This window comes from Bactrocera tryoni, chromosome 3 (assembly GCF_016617805.1).
Source record: "Bactrocera tryoni isolate S06 chromosome 3, CSIRO_BtryS06_freeze2, whole genome shotgun sequence".
In the NCBI taxonomy this organism is placed as follows: domain Eukaryota; kingdom Metazoa; phylum Arthropoda; class Insecta; order Diptera; family Tephritidae; genus Bactrocera; species Bactrocera tryoni.
Window position 1 is genome coordinate 72,280,305 of NC_052501.1, and position 13,644 is coordinate 72,293,948.

Below are 13,644 nucleotides of genomic sequence, written 5' to 3' on the forward strand. Positions count from 1 at the left end.
TTGGGGGAAGAAATAGCACTTTGACGTTTGGGTGCTCAATAACTGGGTGTCCAGGTGCATTGTCAATTAATATCAACACTTTAAATTCCAAGTTTTTATAGATCATGTATCCTCTTACTTCAGGCACAAAACACTTTTCGAACCACTCCTTGAAAATCGATGCGATCACCCAAGCCTATTTGTTTGCCATCCAATGTACGGAAAACATACAATTTTTGCAAATCAGCTATTAATGATTAAAACTTACCTTTCAAAGCTCGCGGCTTTAAATTTTTGTTCACTAGTAGAGGTTTTAAAACCTTGTCCCCTGATGCATTGCTACACAGTAAGAGCGTGATACGCTCCTTTGCTGTTTTAAACCCGTGCACCGATCTGGTTTGTTTAGCTACGTAAGTGCGACTTGGCATTTTCTTCCAGTATAGACCGGTTTCGTCCGCATTGAAAAATTGGTCTGCAACATAGCCCTGTGCTTTAATTGTGTCTGAAAAAGTTTTCGGGAAATTTTTTGCTGCCTCTTCATCTGCCGATGCACTTTCGCCTGTTATCTTGACGTTATGTAGTGAGTTTCTTTTCAAGAAACATCTAAGCCAACCATTACTTGCACAAAATTGTTTCGTATTTTGCATATTTGAACAGATGAATATCCACAGGAATTCTGCTATGGACGAGGTCTTCAATCCACCATACAAGCGCGCGTTCAACTTTAACCATTACGACATCTCTAGTGTTGAACGAATATGTAAGGCTACTGGAATCGCATTCAGTAAAAGTTTTCCTTATGGCGTCTTCCTTTCTTTTAATTGTACGAACTGATGATTCGTTAATTTTATGCCTCTTGGCAATGTTTGCAGGTTTTTCCCCACTTTTTAAAGAATTTAAAATTACAATTTTTTGCCTAATGCTTAATCTTTTGCGCTTAGGTGCCATTTCGCGGTAATTTTGTTTGTTTTCGTTTTGACATTTGGTTCTCTTTTACATGGTTTCAGGTTTGCATTTTTAATACGAACATACATGCTTATATAAGGCTTAGACTTTCAATTTAAACAGCACTTGCAAAGCGCACTAAAAATAAAGCAAAAGGAAAAAATCAAAATGATTCGCGAACCGCGTTAAAAAAGTAAAACCGCGTAAAAAAAGACAACGGGGGATTGTTAAAAAAACTGCGCGTTTAAAAAATCCGCGTTAAAAAGAACCGCGTTAAAAGGAGATCGACTGTATTTGCTTTCGGTTGTATGAATGCCTCAACCAATCAGAAATGCGATATGAAATGAATTTTTGTGAAAAATATTTATCGATTTGTTGATTGTGTTAATCCACCAGTAAAACTAAATAGCTCTTAAAGCTTATAGCAGGCCAACTACAAAGTTCTTAACGCTTATAAAAAAATCGGTTTTATTAGTTAACATGCAAATATGTTTTTTTTCTTAATTTTCGTTTCTACTATTTTACTACCATTTGACTTCTGCTTTAAAATTTACTTCAGCCTCGGTTATTACCTATTCTTTATCCCCGGTTTCTCGCCAGTGCGCCTTCACTTGAGGTCTGAGTACAGAAAAATGTGTGCTGCCTTCTTGTTCTAACCGCTGTAAGCCACATTCATGTAACATTCTATTTAAACACTTATTCACACTTAACTTAATATAAAATTTAATATTATTAACTATTTTTTAAAGAAATGTAAAAAAATATTCTATATATAAATATTAATTAAATATTTAATACTTTACATGCTTTCTTCGTATTTTCACATTTTCACTATTTGCTTGCTTTCAGGCTTTGTTACGCGGTGCGCTTTCCCAACAAAGTGCCGTTATATTGGTCTGCATGGCCGTCGATCGGTACATGTGTGCATTGCACCCGCGAAAATACTATCAGCACTCCAGCAAAAAGGTAAGAAATGCTAAATTACCACAACACAATTCAACTGAGAGCATGCTAAAAAGAGACTTCTTTACTAATTATAACCGTACTTCTAAGTTATTTCGAAAGAAAGAAGACTAATGTGTACAAATCTGTAATTCGAGTTGGTGTGTTAATTCCACCTACTTTTAAATTGATTTGAACTGTAAGAAAATGCATTATTATCAAACTGTAGCCTTAGGTGAATATAATATGCTTGGCTGATGCTCTCAAACCAACAATTTTCCATGCATTTCCCATAAAAGCTCATACATACCCCTTCACTGAATGGAATTTCTCTCATGCTCTCTCAAAGCAATTCCTAATTTCATATTAAATATTTGATTTGAGACTAAAAAGAGTAGAGAATATGAAGAATATACTGCGATTATAATCTAAGCAGTACAGAAAGTAGAATATAAAATGTTGAGCACAAAGACTTTTGAGTATGGAGTTAAGAATGTAGGGTGTAGAGTATAGATTATAAAGTTTAAAGTATAGGTTACAGATTATAGATTATAGAGTATGGAATAAAGAATATATACAGGGTCCGGCACTCGAAGTGTGACCAATTAACCACAGCCAAACCAAAAAGCCATAAATTCGGTTGGAATATTATTTTTATTTATTTCAAAGCACAAAATGTGTGAGAATAATCATAAATTCAGGACCAATTCACTTTTGCTCGATATGACCACCTTTTGCCTTAACTATGGCCTTGAGACGGTCAAAAAACGAATCGCAAGCTGCCCGAATGTGACTTGCCGGTATTTTGGCCCACTCACGGACAATGGCTTTCTTCAGCATCTCGAGACTGGTGTATTTTTTACTTCGGACCTTGCTCTCCAAAATGGCCCAGAGAGAATAATCCATTGGATTCGTATCTGGTGAATTCGAGAGCCATTGTGTGGTCGTAATGAAGTTCGGAACGTTGTTTTTCAGCCATTCTTTGTTCACTCGCGCTTTGTGAGACGGTGCTGAGTCTTGTTGAAACGTCCATGGTTTGCGACCGAAATGTTTATTTACCCACGGCTTCAGAGCAGCCTCCAGAACACTTTCCCGATAATATGTCACATTTACTTAGACGCCAGGCTCGATGAAAAAAATTGGAGAGCGCCCATCTGCGGTGACAGCGACCCAAACCATTATTTGGGGCGGGTGCTGCCTCCTGGTGGACAACCGATGACTTAGATTATCGTATGAACGGTCGGCTATGCTAACAAAATGAAAATTAAAAAATCTATGACAAAACAAATCTGCTAGCGTACTCAACGCGAGCATGAATGAAAATCACCTAAGTAAAGTCTACTTTACGGCGCCTTAACAACCATGTAGCCAGCTGGTATGCGCCAAGCTTAAGAAAACGCGTAATAAACAATGTGAAAAGTACTTAAAAATCTGCGTAAGAGCTTGCGTAAAGTACTACAGCAACAACAAACCGAAGCGCAATAGCCATAAAGCGATATAGATAGCGAAAAATAGAAGAAAAAGAATCGAAAAATAAGTTTTTGAGCACAAGCTGAGCGGAAAATAAACTGCAGCGCCAAAACGCAAAAAAAAAAATAAATAAAGAAGAAGAAATAAGAAATTCTTAAGCAAGTATTAGCAGTTTGAAAGTGGCTGAAGTGTCTAGCATTAAAAACTCACGCTATTTAATATTTTAATTGCATAATAACCGCAGTCAAGTGTACGCAGCCGGCGCGCACTCGCATACACAAAACAACAAGCCAGCAAGCGATGTGCTAGAAGAGATAAAAATGCACGCTAAAAGATGACGGATTGGCAGGCGGAAAAATTGCGCACAAACTAAATCCTAGCAAATGAAGATAAAGCACGCAAGTAACTGTTGTATGCGGTAAGCGAGGCAGATAGCAGCAAGCAGATATGCGAAGCGAGCGGGCTGCTAGTGTGACAGCAGATATATGACTACAAATAAGTGATAGAAGAGGGGGGGCAGAAAGTGTAAAAAAAATGTGGCACAAACAATGCGCGCTAAAGACAATAGCAATGAGTAAATAAGCCGTAGCATAGCAGCAGGCGCACACACTTAACGAGCTAAACGCTGAATGTGGGACATTGAAGAAAGTGTGAGTGTTTTTTAAAACTGTGGCAGTGATGCAGTAAAAAGCCGATAACGCAAAAAACAAATAAGGAAGAGTGAAAAATTTGTCTCTATGACCAAGCCAACATGATTGATGCGTGCGAAGATACAGCAGAGAGAGAATAAGTAAAACAAAAGATTATTATAGGGAATTGGGTCAGATCACTTAAAAAGCAAAGATTTGTGTGAAAATACTCAAAACTTAATTTAACGCAGTATTAACAAGAAAAAACGTTAACTTCGGCTGCACCGAAGCTAATAAACCCTTCACAGGTGCATTTCTTTTAGTAACTATGTGTCCAGTTTGTATGGCAGCTATATGCTATAGTCAAGCGATCTGAACAATTTCTTCGGAGATTACATTGTTGCCTTAGAAAATAATCTGTACCAAATTTCGTGAATATATCTTGTCAAATGTGAAAGTTTTCCATACAAGAGCTTGATTCCGATCGTTCAGTTTGTATGGCAGCTATATGCTATAGTGGTTCGATCTAAACGGTTTCTTCGGAGATTACATAGTTGCTTTAGAAAATATTCTGTACCAAATTTCGTGAATATATCTTGTCAAATGTGAAAGTTGTCCATACAAGAACTTGATTCCGATCGTTAGGTTTGTATGGCAGCTATATGCTATAGTCAACCGATCTGAACAATTTCTTCGGAGATTACATTGTTGCCTTAGAAAATAATCTGTACCAAATTTCGTGAATATATCTTGTCAAATGTGAAAGTTTTCCATACAAGAGCTTGATTTCGATCGTTCAGTTTGTATGGCAGCTATATGCTATAGTTAACCGATCTGAACAATTTCTTCGGAGATTACATTGTTGCCGTCTTCGTCTGTGCCTCTACCCCACATATGTAAATACATTAATTGATGCGATCGCCGAGATCACGAGCTTCAATTTCAGTCGGTTGTCATGACGGTAACGTTCTCATCGGCAACATTTTCGAAGAATCATGGACTGATGATTCCACCGACTCAAAACTCGCACTAAACCGTTGATTTTTCTGGATGAAATGGCAACTCTTGAATCTCGTCAGATTGCTCTTCGTCCCAAATGTGGCATTTCTGTTTGCTTACGTACCCATTGAGCCACAAATGGGCCTCATAGCTGAACAATGTCAGGCACAAAACTTCAGATCTTCTTGGAACTTTTCAATAGGCCATAGAGCGAAGCGATGTCGCTTTGGAAGATCGAGCGGTTTCAGTACTTGGCTATTGAAAAAAGTACCTCTACTTGGATCACCAGTTATAAACTGTACATAAAAATGTCCAGGAACTGCAATGTACCAAATTTGATACAAAATTCTCCAGTATTCACACTCTGGAAATACCACTCTCTCCCCTCACCTATACATTCAAGCATAACTTGCAATAATTTATTTAAATATTTATGATATCAGCATAGCATAAGGCAAAATGGGAGCAAGCATAATAATATAGCAAAAAAAAAAACTGAATTGAAAATATTGCAAGCAATTGGCGGCAAAATGCGATATTGAAGAAAGGCAGCAAGCAAGAAACGCCATAAAAATATTATAAGGAGGCGAAGTAAATCAAATTTGAAGAAGAACGTAAACAACTGAAGATGTTATTTACGAGTATGCGCGACATAACTGTTCATGTGTAGATTGTGTTATTGTTGCACACACTCACAAACATATGTCCTTAAGAAATTCATATATAATATTTGTTTATCAGTCATTTGAGCACAAGTACGCGCCTACCCACGCCAACACCAACACATTCTCAGAAACATTTTGCTGTTTTGCTAGCTTTTCTGTGCATTTCCGTATGGAAAATTTCCAGCCTTACGCCGATATAAGCAGCTGCAAATGGGTGTATCGCTGAGGCTATAAATTTCGACTACAAACCGGAATGCCAATGACTGCAATATGCGAATGTAAAGATAGAAGCGTTTGCATATAGACGGCCATATGTATGTATATATACATTTAGTAAGCCATGACACTCTGACAAAGGTCACAGCTGAAGCTCAGACCCACCCAAAACTGAGGTATTTGCAGAATTTCTTAGTTCGCGATTTTAAATTGGCATGTCCTAAACAGAATCAATTGAACCCAACTAAATAAGTGGACCATAGTGGTGGAAAGGAAGGGAAGTTCTCTAGTCACTTCCTCGGAACAAGGTTTTTAATGATCTTCTAAAAAGGGCTCAGAAAGTCAAGTGTCAGGGGATTGCCTCTGCGGACGACGTAGCTCTCGTGATTGAGGAGAAATTTCTGAATAACTTCTTCGAGCTAGCTTAGATGTACTTTAGCATCATATGCAACTGCGCTGCTCAAAACGGCCTCTCATTAAATCCAGCAAACCGTATTGGTTTTATGTAACAGAAAATAGAAATACCGGAGACATGTCTACCATCAATGGGAGGAACGCGTATTCGTTCTGCTGACAGAGTTAAGTGTCTAGAGTTCAACCTAGACAGGGAGCTTTCGTAGAAACCCAACCTCGAGGCATCGATTGCCCTGTACTGAGGTGAAGAAGCCAATGGCAAAAGATGAAACACTCACCAAAGGTAGTTCTTCGGTTCTATGACACCATAGTTAAGTCCATAACGTTCTACTGTATTTTTTTTGGAGGATGACGCTGAATAAGACTGTACTCCCGAAAAATATGGCGAGTTTTCAGCGCGCTCATCAAAAGGAGTAACTTTTATCCGAGGCTGTTTTCTTTTTTTTATTGGTACGGCTTTTTACGTGGCGGGTGCCAAGCCCAGCGCACAACCCTGGATAGAGATAATTCGCCTTCTCACTTAAGCTTGGCTTCACATGGCTGTTTTTAGTTACCTAAAGGATACTTTTTTTTAAGACCGGAAGTCGTGGGCTGCTTGAGCCATATGTAAAAGAAACATTTCTGGCCACTCCCAAGTGAATGGCGCTCAGAGAACTTTCTTCACTTGCGCAAACTTCTAAGCATGGCTCTGTCTTTCAGAGCTCCAGAGCTTAATCGAGCAATCTTCTATAACAGTGTATAACTATAAGTCACTCAATATTCCCGTCCTGATATATGGTGCAGAGGCTGCCCTCAGATGGGAGAATCTACACGTCTACGACAAACTCATTCTGCGGTACTCGCACACTTTGATTTAATTCCAAAATACTTGGAGTACCCGGTCGCCGAGCCTAGTCCTGGCCGTCGCTTCTCAGCTCAGGTACATTTGTGTTTGGCAGAGGGGAAGCACTCGCTGGAGGAGATGGACGGGGAGTCAAAGCCTACTGGGAGGGTTGGTGGAAGAGTATACTTACAGGAACTATCCATCAACTCCAGTTTAGGCTTCCTGACTACTACAGCGTCTTTCAAGCAGAGGTGACTGCCATGAAAATTGCAGTAGATTTTCTGCTCAGGTGCTCAGGCCCTTTTATAGTAGATACTATTCACTCCGATAGTAAGGCAACGATATTAGCCCTGAGTTGGTCGACTATGCGCTCAAGACTAGTGAAGAAGTATGTAGACTCCTTAGCTCTATCATATAGTTACTTTATGATTAGACTGGTTAAGGTGCCTTGTCGCAGCAATATTGCAGAAAACTGCAAGGCTGATAAACTTGCTAGAACAGGCAATTCAGTCTCAATGACTTCAGAATGGGAACGGGTAGAAGCTTCTTGGGTTCCTGCGGTTACGTACTGGGTTATTGTGCCTCAGACGAAATCACCAAGCGCTGGTCTGCTGGCCCAGGATAAATATCGTAAGTGGTCTAGGAAACTCTTCGCCCTCAGCAAGGTTCTCCTATCAATTTGTATTATTTGTAGGAGTTCTAACTGGACACTTTCCGATCGGGATACATAAAATAAGAATAAATATCTTATCGTATGACAAGTACATCAGCTGTAAGGAAGAAGGAGGGTTAAATCATCTTAACACTTCCTGCTGAAATACTGGAAATAGAAATAAAACAGATTTGTGATAGATTCAGAGCAACGTACCACAATGACATTACGATAGTTTGGCCATGAAAATGCCAACTATCCTGTTTGGGGTACTTGAAAACTAGACAATCCTAAGTTTTTATACTCTCGCAACAAAGTTGCTAAGGAGAGTATTATAGTTTTGTTCACATAACGGTTGTTTGTAAGTCCTAAAACTAAAAGAGTCAGATATAGGGTTATTTTTACCAAAGTGATCAGGGTGACGAGTAGAGTTGAAATCCGGATGTCTGTCTGTCCGTCCGTCCGTCTGTCCGTCCGTCCGTGCAAGCTGTAACTTGAGTAAAAACTGAGATGTCATGATGAAACTTGTGGTACACGTATTTCTTGGCCCCATAAGAAGGTTAAGTTCGAAGATGGGCAAAATCGGCCCACTGTCACGCTCACAAAATGGCGAAAACCGAAAACCTATAAAGTGTCATAACTAAACCATAAATAAAGATATTAAAGTGAAATTTGGCACAAAGGATCGCATTAGGAAGGGGCATATTTGGACGAAATTTTTTGGAAAAGTGGGTGTGGCCCCGCCCCCTACTAAGTTTTTTGTACATATCTCGGAAACTACTATAGCTATGTCAACCAAACTGTACAGAATAGTTTCCTTCAGGCATTTCCATATACAGTTCAAAAATGAAAGAAATCGGATAATAACCTGGCCCACCTCCCATACAAAGGTTATGTTGAAAATCACTAAAAGTGCGTTAACCGACTAACAAAAAACGTCAGAAATACTAAATTTTACAGAAGAAATGGCAGAAGGAAGCTGCACCCAGGCATTTTTAAAAATTGGAAATGGGCGTGGCGTCGCCCACTTATGGACCAAAAACCATATCTCAGGAACTACTCAACCAATTTCAATGGAATGCGGTATATGATATTTTCTTAACAACCTGATGACATGTACGAAATATGAGTGAAATCGGTTCACAACCACGCCTTCTTCCAATATAACGCTATTTTGAATTCCATCTAATGCCTTTTCTGTATAATACGAGTATATACATTAGGAACCAATGATGATAGCGGAATAAAACTTTACACAAATACGGTATTTGAAAAATATGTAAATGACGGATAATGAAATCTCGATTATCACTTTATGATGCGAGAGTATAAAATGTTCGGTGACACCCGAACTTAGCCCTTCTTTACTTGTTTCTTATCAGTTGATTTTAAAGTTTTTTCTTTGAAACTTTCTTTGTAAAAGTAAGCAGGCTCAGCTGCCAGTCCAGGTGCAATGAGAACAAACACTTTACCCTCCTTGGCGACATTAGGCGGCCTATTATGGAGATTCTTATTATGGAGTCTATGGAGAAGCTTTTTTGGGCATTTCATATATGTACGTTATATAACCGGTATACAAACACATATAGATTTATATTAACCATATACATATATGTGGTATTCTCTTAGAAAATGTTGTCTATAAGGCAAAAAATAGATATTCCGTAGAATAATTTCGCCAACATGTTTTCATATCAGCATTATTTTTGCCTCGCTCTTGCCACTGACTTGCCGCCATCATCGGGAAAAATGAAATTTTATATGCGAAACTAGCACACGTGTGCGCTTTAAGCCATGATGGTTGGCAACCTTTTTATTGATTCTTGTGTATGTGTGTATGAGGGCATAATAGTGGCAAAAATTATTAAAAATACCAAAAATTTTCATTCGAGCTCTCGCAGTGAAATCGGCAATTCGAATTCAAATTTCATTGCTGTGGAGTAAGCAAAGGTATGTATTTTGAAACCAGGTGGAAGGCCAGAAATAATCGCTTTTGTTGTGAGCGCTGCAACATGTGCAGAGAAATTGAATAAGAAAACAAACTTTGCAACTGTTTATTAATTCCATAAAATTGTAGCGAACAGATGTAAAACGAAATATGTTCCTTTTACGTCGAGCCAAAAACTAACACACTGAAGCCAATTACTTTGGAAAAATAAGTAATACAGGGTCCGGCACTCGAATAACCAATTAAAAAAGCAATAAATGGGGTTTTAAAAATTAGCTATATTTATTTTAAAGTACAAAATGTGTAAAAATAATCATAAATTCAGGACCAATTCACTTTTGCTCGATATGACCACCTTTTGCCTTAACTATGGCCTTGAGACGGTCAAAAAACGAATCGCAAGCTGCTCGAATGTGACTTGCCGGTATTTTGGTCCACTCACGGACAATGGCTTTCTTCAGCATCTCGAGACTGGTGTATTTTTACCTCGGACCTTGCTCTCCAAAATGGCCTAGAGAGAATAATCAATTGGATTCGCATTTGGTGAATTCGAGAGCCATTGTGTGGTCGTAATGAAGTTCGGAACGTTGTTTTTCAGCAATTCTTGGTTCACTCGCGCTTTGTGAGACGGTGCTGAGTCTTGTTGAAACGGTCAATTTTTTCGTGGGCACGATAGTAAGACTTTTTAATTTAAAATTTAAACGAAAACCAAGTGTTTTTGATTAGTACAAAACATTCAAAGAGGGTTGAAAACACGTTCACGACGAACCACGTCCAAGACGGCCAACAGCATATCACAAAAATAAAAGAATTGGTCAGAGATCTTACTGGCATAGTCGGAATATCGGAAGGATCGGTGAAGACCAGTTTGAAAGATTATTTGGGCCTAAGAAAAAGAAAGTACGATTGGTTCTAAAATCAGACAAAATTTTCGGACAAAGCGTTCCTGTAACGTCTATGAAACAATGCTTTCCGACTATCAGGATATGATGAAACATTTTATTACTAGCGTGGGTACTTCGACCTCTTCATACGCCCCGTAAACAGATGATCCATCGGCCGATTATCGTGGCAAAGGTGAGCAGAAGCCGAAAACCCACGTCAAACCATGTCAAAAATCAAAGTTACGTTGACAGTTCTCTTCAATTAACGAGATATGGTGCACTCCGAATTCCTTCCGACCGGCCAAACAGTCAACAAGGAATTTTATTTGAGTGTTATGTGTCATGTGCGCGAAGCTATTCATAAAAAATACCGGAATTGTGGACCGACAACTCATGAATTTGCACCGTCGCAAACTGCATGGATTCTTCGTGAGCTTTTCGCAAAATTTTCAACCAATACCGTAGCGCAATAATCGTATTCACCGGATTTAGCTACGCGTGGATTTCTACACTCAAACAAAGGCTTCGGAAATTGACTTACCGGAATAGAAATGAACTCAAAACTGTTTCCTCGAAGCCTTTGTTTTAGAATTAGAAAAAACGTTGTAGAAGTGTATTGAGACCAAGGGGAATTACTTTGAGGGAAACGACATAGATTTTGAAGACTAATTTAGGAACTTTGGAATTATAAGCAAAGTCTTACCGTTTTTGGTTCAAAGTAGTGCATGATATAGTGGCCCAATCTGGAAAGTATATTGGGAGGTTTATAGTGATGCCTTTGCAAATAATTTGTACCAAATTTCATGCAAATAACTTGCCAAATGAAAAAACTTTCTATATATATGTTATGGTGATCCGATCTAAACTATTTCTTTCGAGTTGGTACCATGGCTTTGGTGTCTCTAACATCTTCTTCTGGGTTTTACAAACTTTATGACAAACTTAACTAACTCTATTCAGAGTATAAAAAACGAGAAAGTGTTTTAAACCCACTTAAGTAGTGGATTGCTGGACCAAGAGTTCATAATGTAACACACAAATGACTTTAGGACTTTCACGCCAAAACTGTTGAATTGAAATGAGTAGTAACTCAACTTTCTCTTACTTTTGCTCATAATTTATTAATTGTGCACCTACGCTTAAATTGCTTAAATCAAAAAATACTCAGCGCGATTATTGTAAAATTAATTAACGGAAAAATAAGCTTTACAAATCATTTAAATTTTTACCAAATGAAAGCATTAAAGTAATAAGCAGCTTTCATGAAATATACATAGGTGAGACCTCGTTTTGAACTAGCAGCTGTGTGAAACGAGCCTGTGTTGCTCACGTAATGTGAGGGATATTTAAGAACTCTCAATATTGCTTTCGAAAGCCAATTTTAAATTAGGTCACTCTTCGACCAAGTACAATTTTTACATCGTGGTGGAGGCAGCTCTTTAAGGTGCGCTTGAACCGCTCATAGAAGACAACTTTGGTCACATTTTCCTTCTCTTCAGTCGCTGTGCTGCGGATTGTGGCTAGACGTTCATCCACCGGGGTACATGACAAGACCCGACGCCTAAATCTTTCTTCCACCACTAATCGCACGCCGAATTTAAGCTCATTTATATGGCTGCTATAGTAAATGTCACAAGGACTTACACGATTCCGTACTTGTCCCATCCATCGCACTTTTGAGACAGCGATAATGTCAGCCTTCACTTTTACGAGGACATCAACCAGCTGGGCATCGACATCTTCCCAATTTGGGGACCGTACATTCCAGGCGCATGTACTTTAATCATAGTCCTTATTATGTTTGCTGTAGTCGTCCTAAAAAGTGGGGTCTTTCATACGAGGTTGTGGTTTCTACGTGGCGGGTCCAAAACCCAGCGTACAATCTCGCTAGGCGAGTAGTAATAAGTTGAATACACATTTATATAGCGAGTCACTTTTTTCAAGACCAACGCCCGCGCGCAGCTGCATCTCTAGCGAACAGACACTGCAAAGAGACTTCAGCTAAACTTTGAACCGAATATGTCGTAGTGGCTCCGCTAAAGCTTTCTTTCTATTAGCCGTGATTCCAGAGTCTGCGAGGGTTAATCACGTTCCCACGGTGCGCAGTGAGGACGTAAGAGTAGGTATTGATCATAGCCTCACGACTGTAACAGCTTATCCAGAAGCATGACTATACTCTTTTGCACGCCGATGATGTAAGTCTCATTTTTAAAAGAAAATTCCTGGTTAACATTTACTAGTTAACACAAGGATACTTCAATATGGTAGCTATTTGGGCTGTAAGAAGCAACTTAGCTGTCAATCCAAATAAAGCTGAGCTATTATTATTATTATCATTATTATTAATCAGGAGGTATAAAATCCCGGATGCATCCCTTCTCGGGGGCTCTCGACTTCACTCTGTCGAAAAGGTGAAGTACTTCGGCCTCATCTCTGATATACAGCTATCATGAAAGCCCAGTCTTGAGAAAGAGGAGGTAAGGAAGAAGCTGTTGGGACGCGATGACGTCTCTCACAAAAAATTTGGCTTTGGATTTACGAAACCGTAGTTAGGTCGACACTCTTCTATAACGCGTTTGCCTGGAAGCGCTCGTCAAAGCCACACGCGCTAAGCAGCTAGAAAGTCTTTAACTAGTGGCTCTCAATGGCATTAGTGAGGCATTATATACAAGACTTCAGTTATGATGATGGACATAGCCGACAGATGCTTTGCTTCTAAGGTTGCGATCAGTTTCTGGAAACTGAACTGTATTCCGAAATCCTCGACAACATCCCTGATAACTTGGTCAACATAAGTATATACATAAGTAAGTGCGGCAGAGTTGCTGAAGAAGAACCGCAGTGATCTTTTTACGGATGGATCGAAGCTCAAGGTCGCAGCAGATGTACTTTTCTGAAGTGCGGCTGCTCTCAGGAGATATGTATTTTTACCGATAGCAAAGCGGCTATACAAAGCTTGAGCTCGCTTAAAAGCAGAGCCTAAACACACTAGCAGTAGCACCAAGCTAATTCCATTTTAAATTTGTCTGAGTGCCTCGATGAAGCGAAATCGTCGAAAATTGTAAATGCTAGCAAGAA

At 39.1% G+C, this 13,644-nt stretch overlaps 1 protein-coding gene across 1 annotated transcript in view; it reads left to right on the forward strand.

Moving 5' to 3' along the window:
• LOC120770756 overlaps nucleotides 1–13,644 on the forward strand; it is a 55,929-nt gene that overhangs the window by 18,576 nt on the left and 23,709 nt on the right. Inside the window, exon 4 of the mRNA XM_040098341.1 lies at nucleotides 1,774–1,890. Coding sequence (XP_039954275.1) covers nucleotides 1,774–1,890 — 117 coding nt within the window. The remainder of the gene's footprint in view (nucleotides 1–1,773; nucleotides 1,891–13,644) is intronic.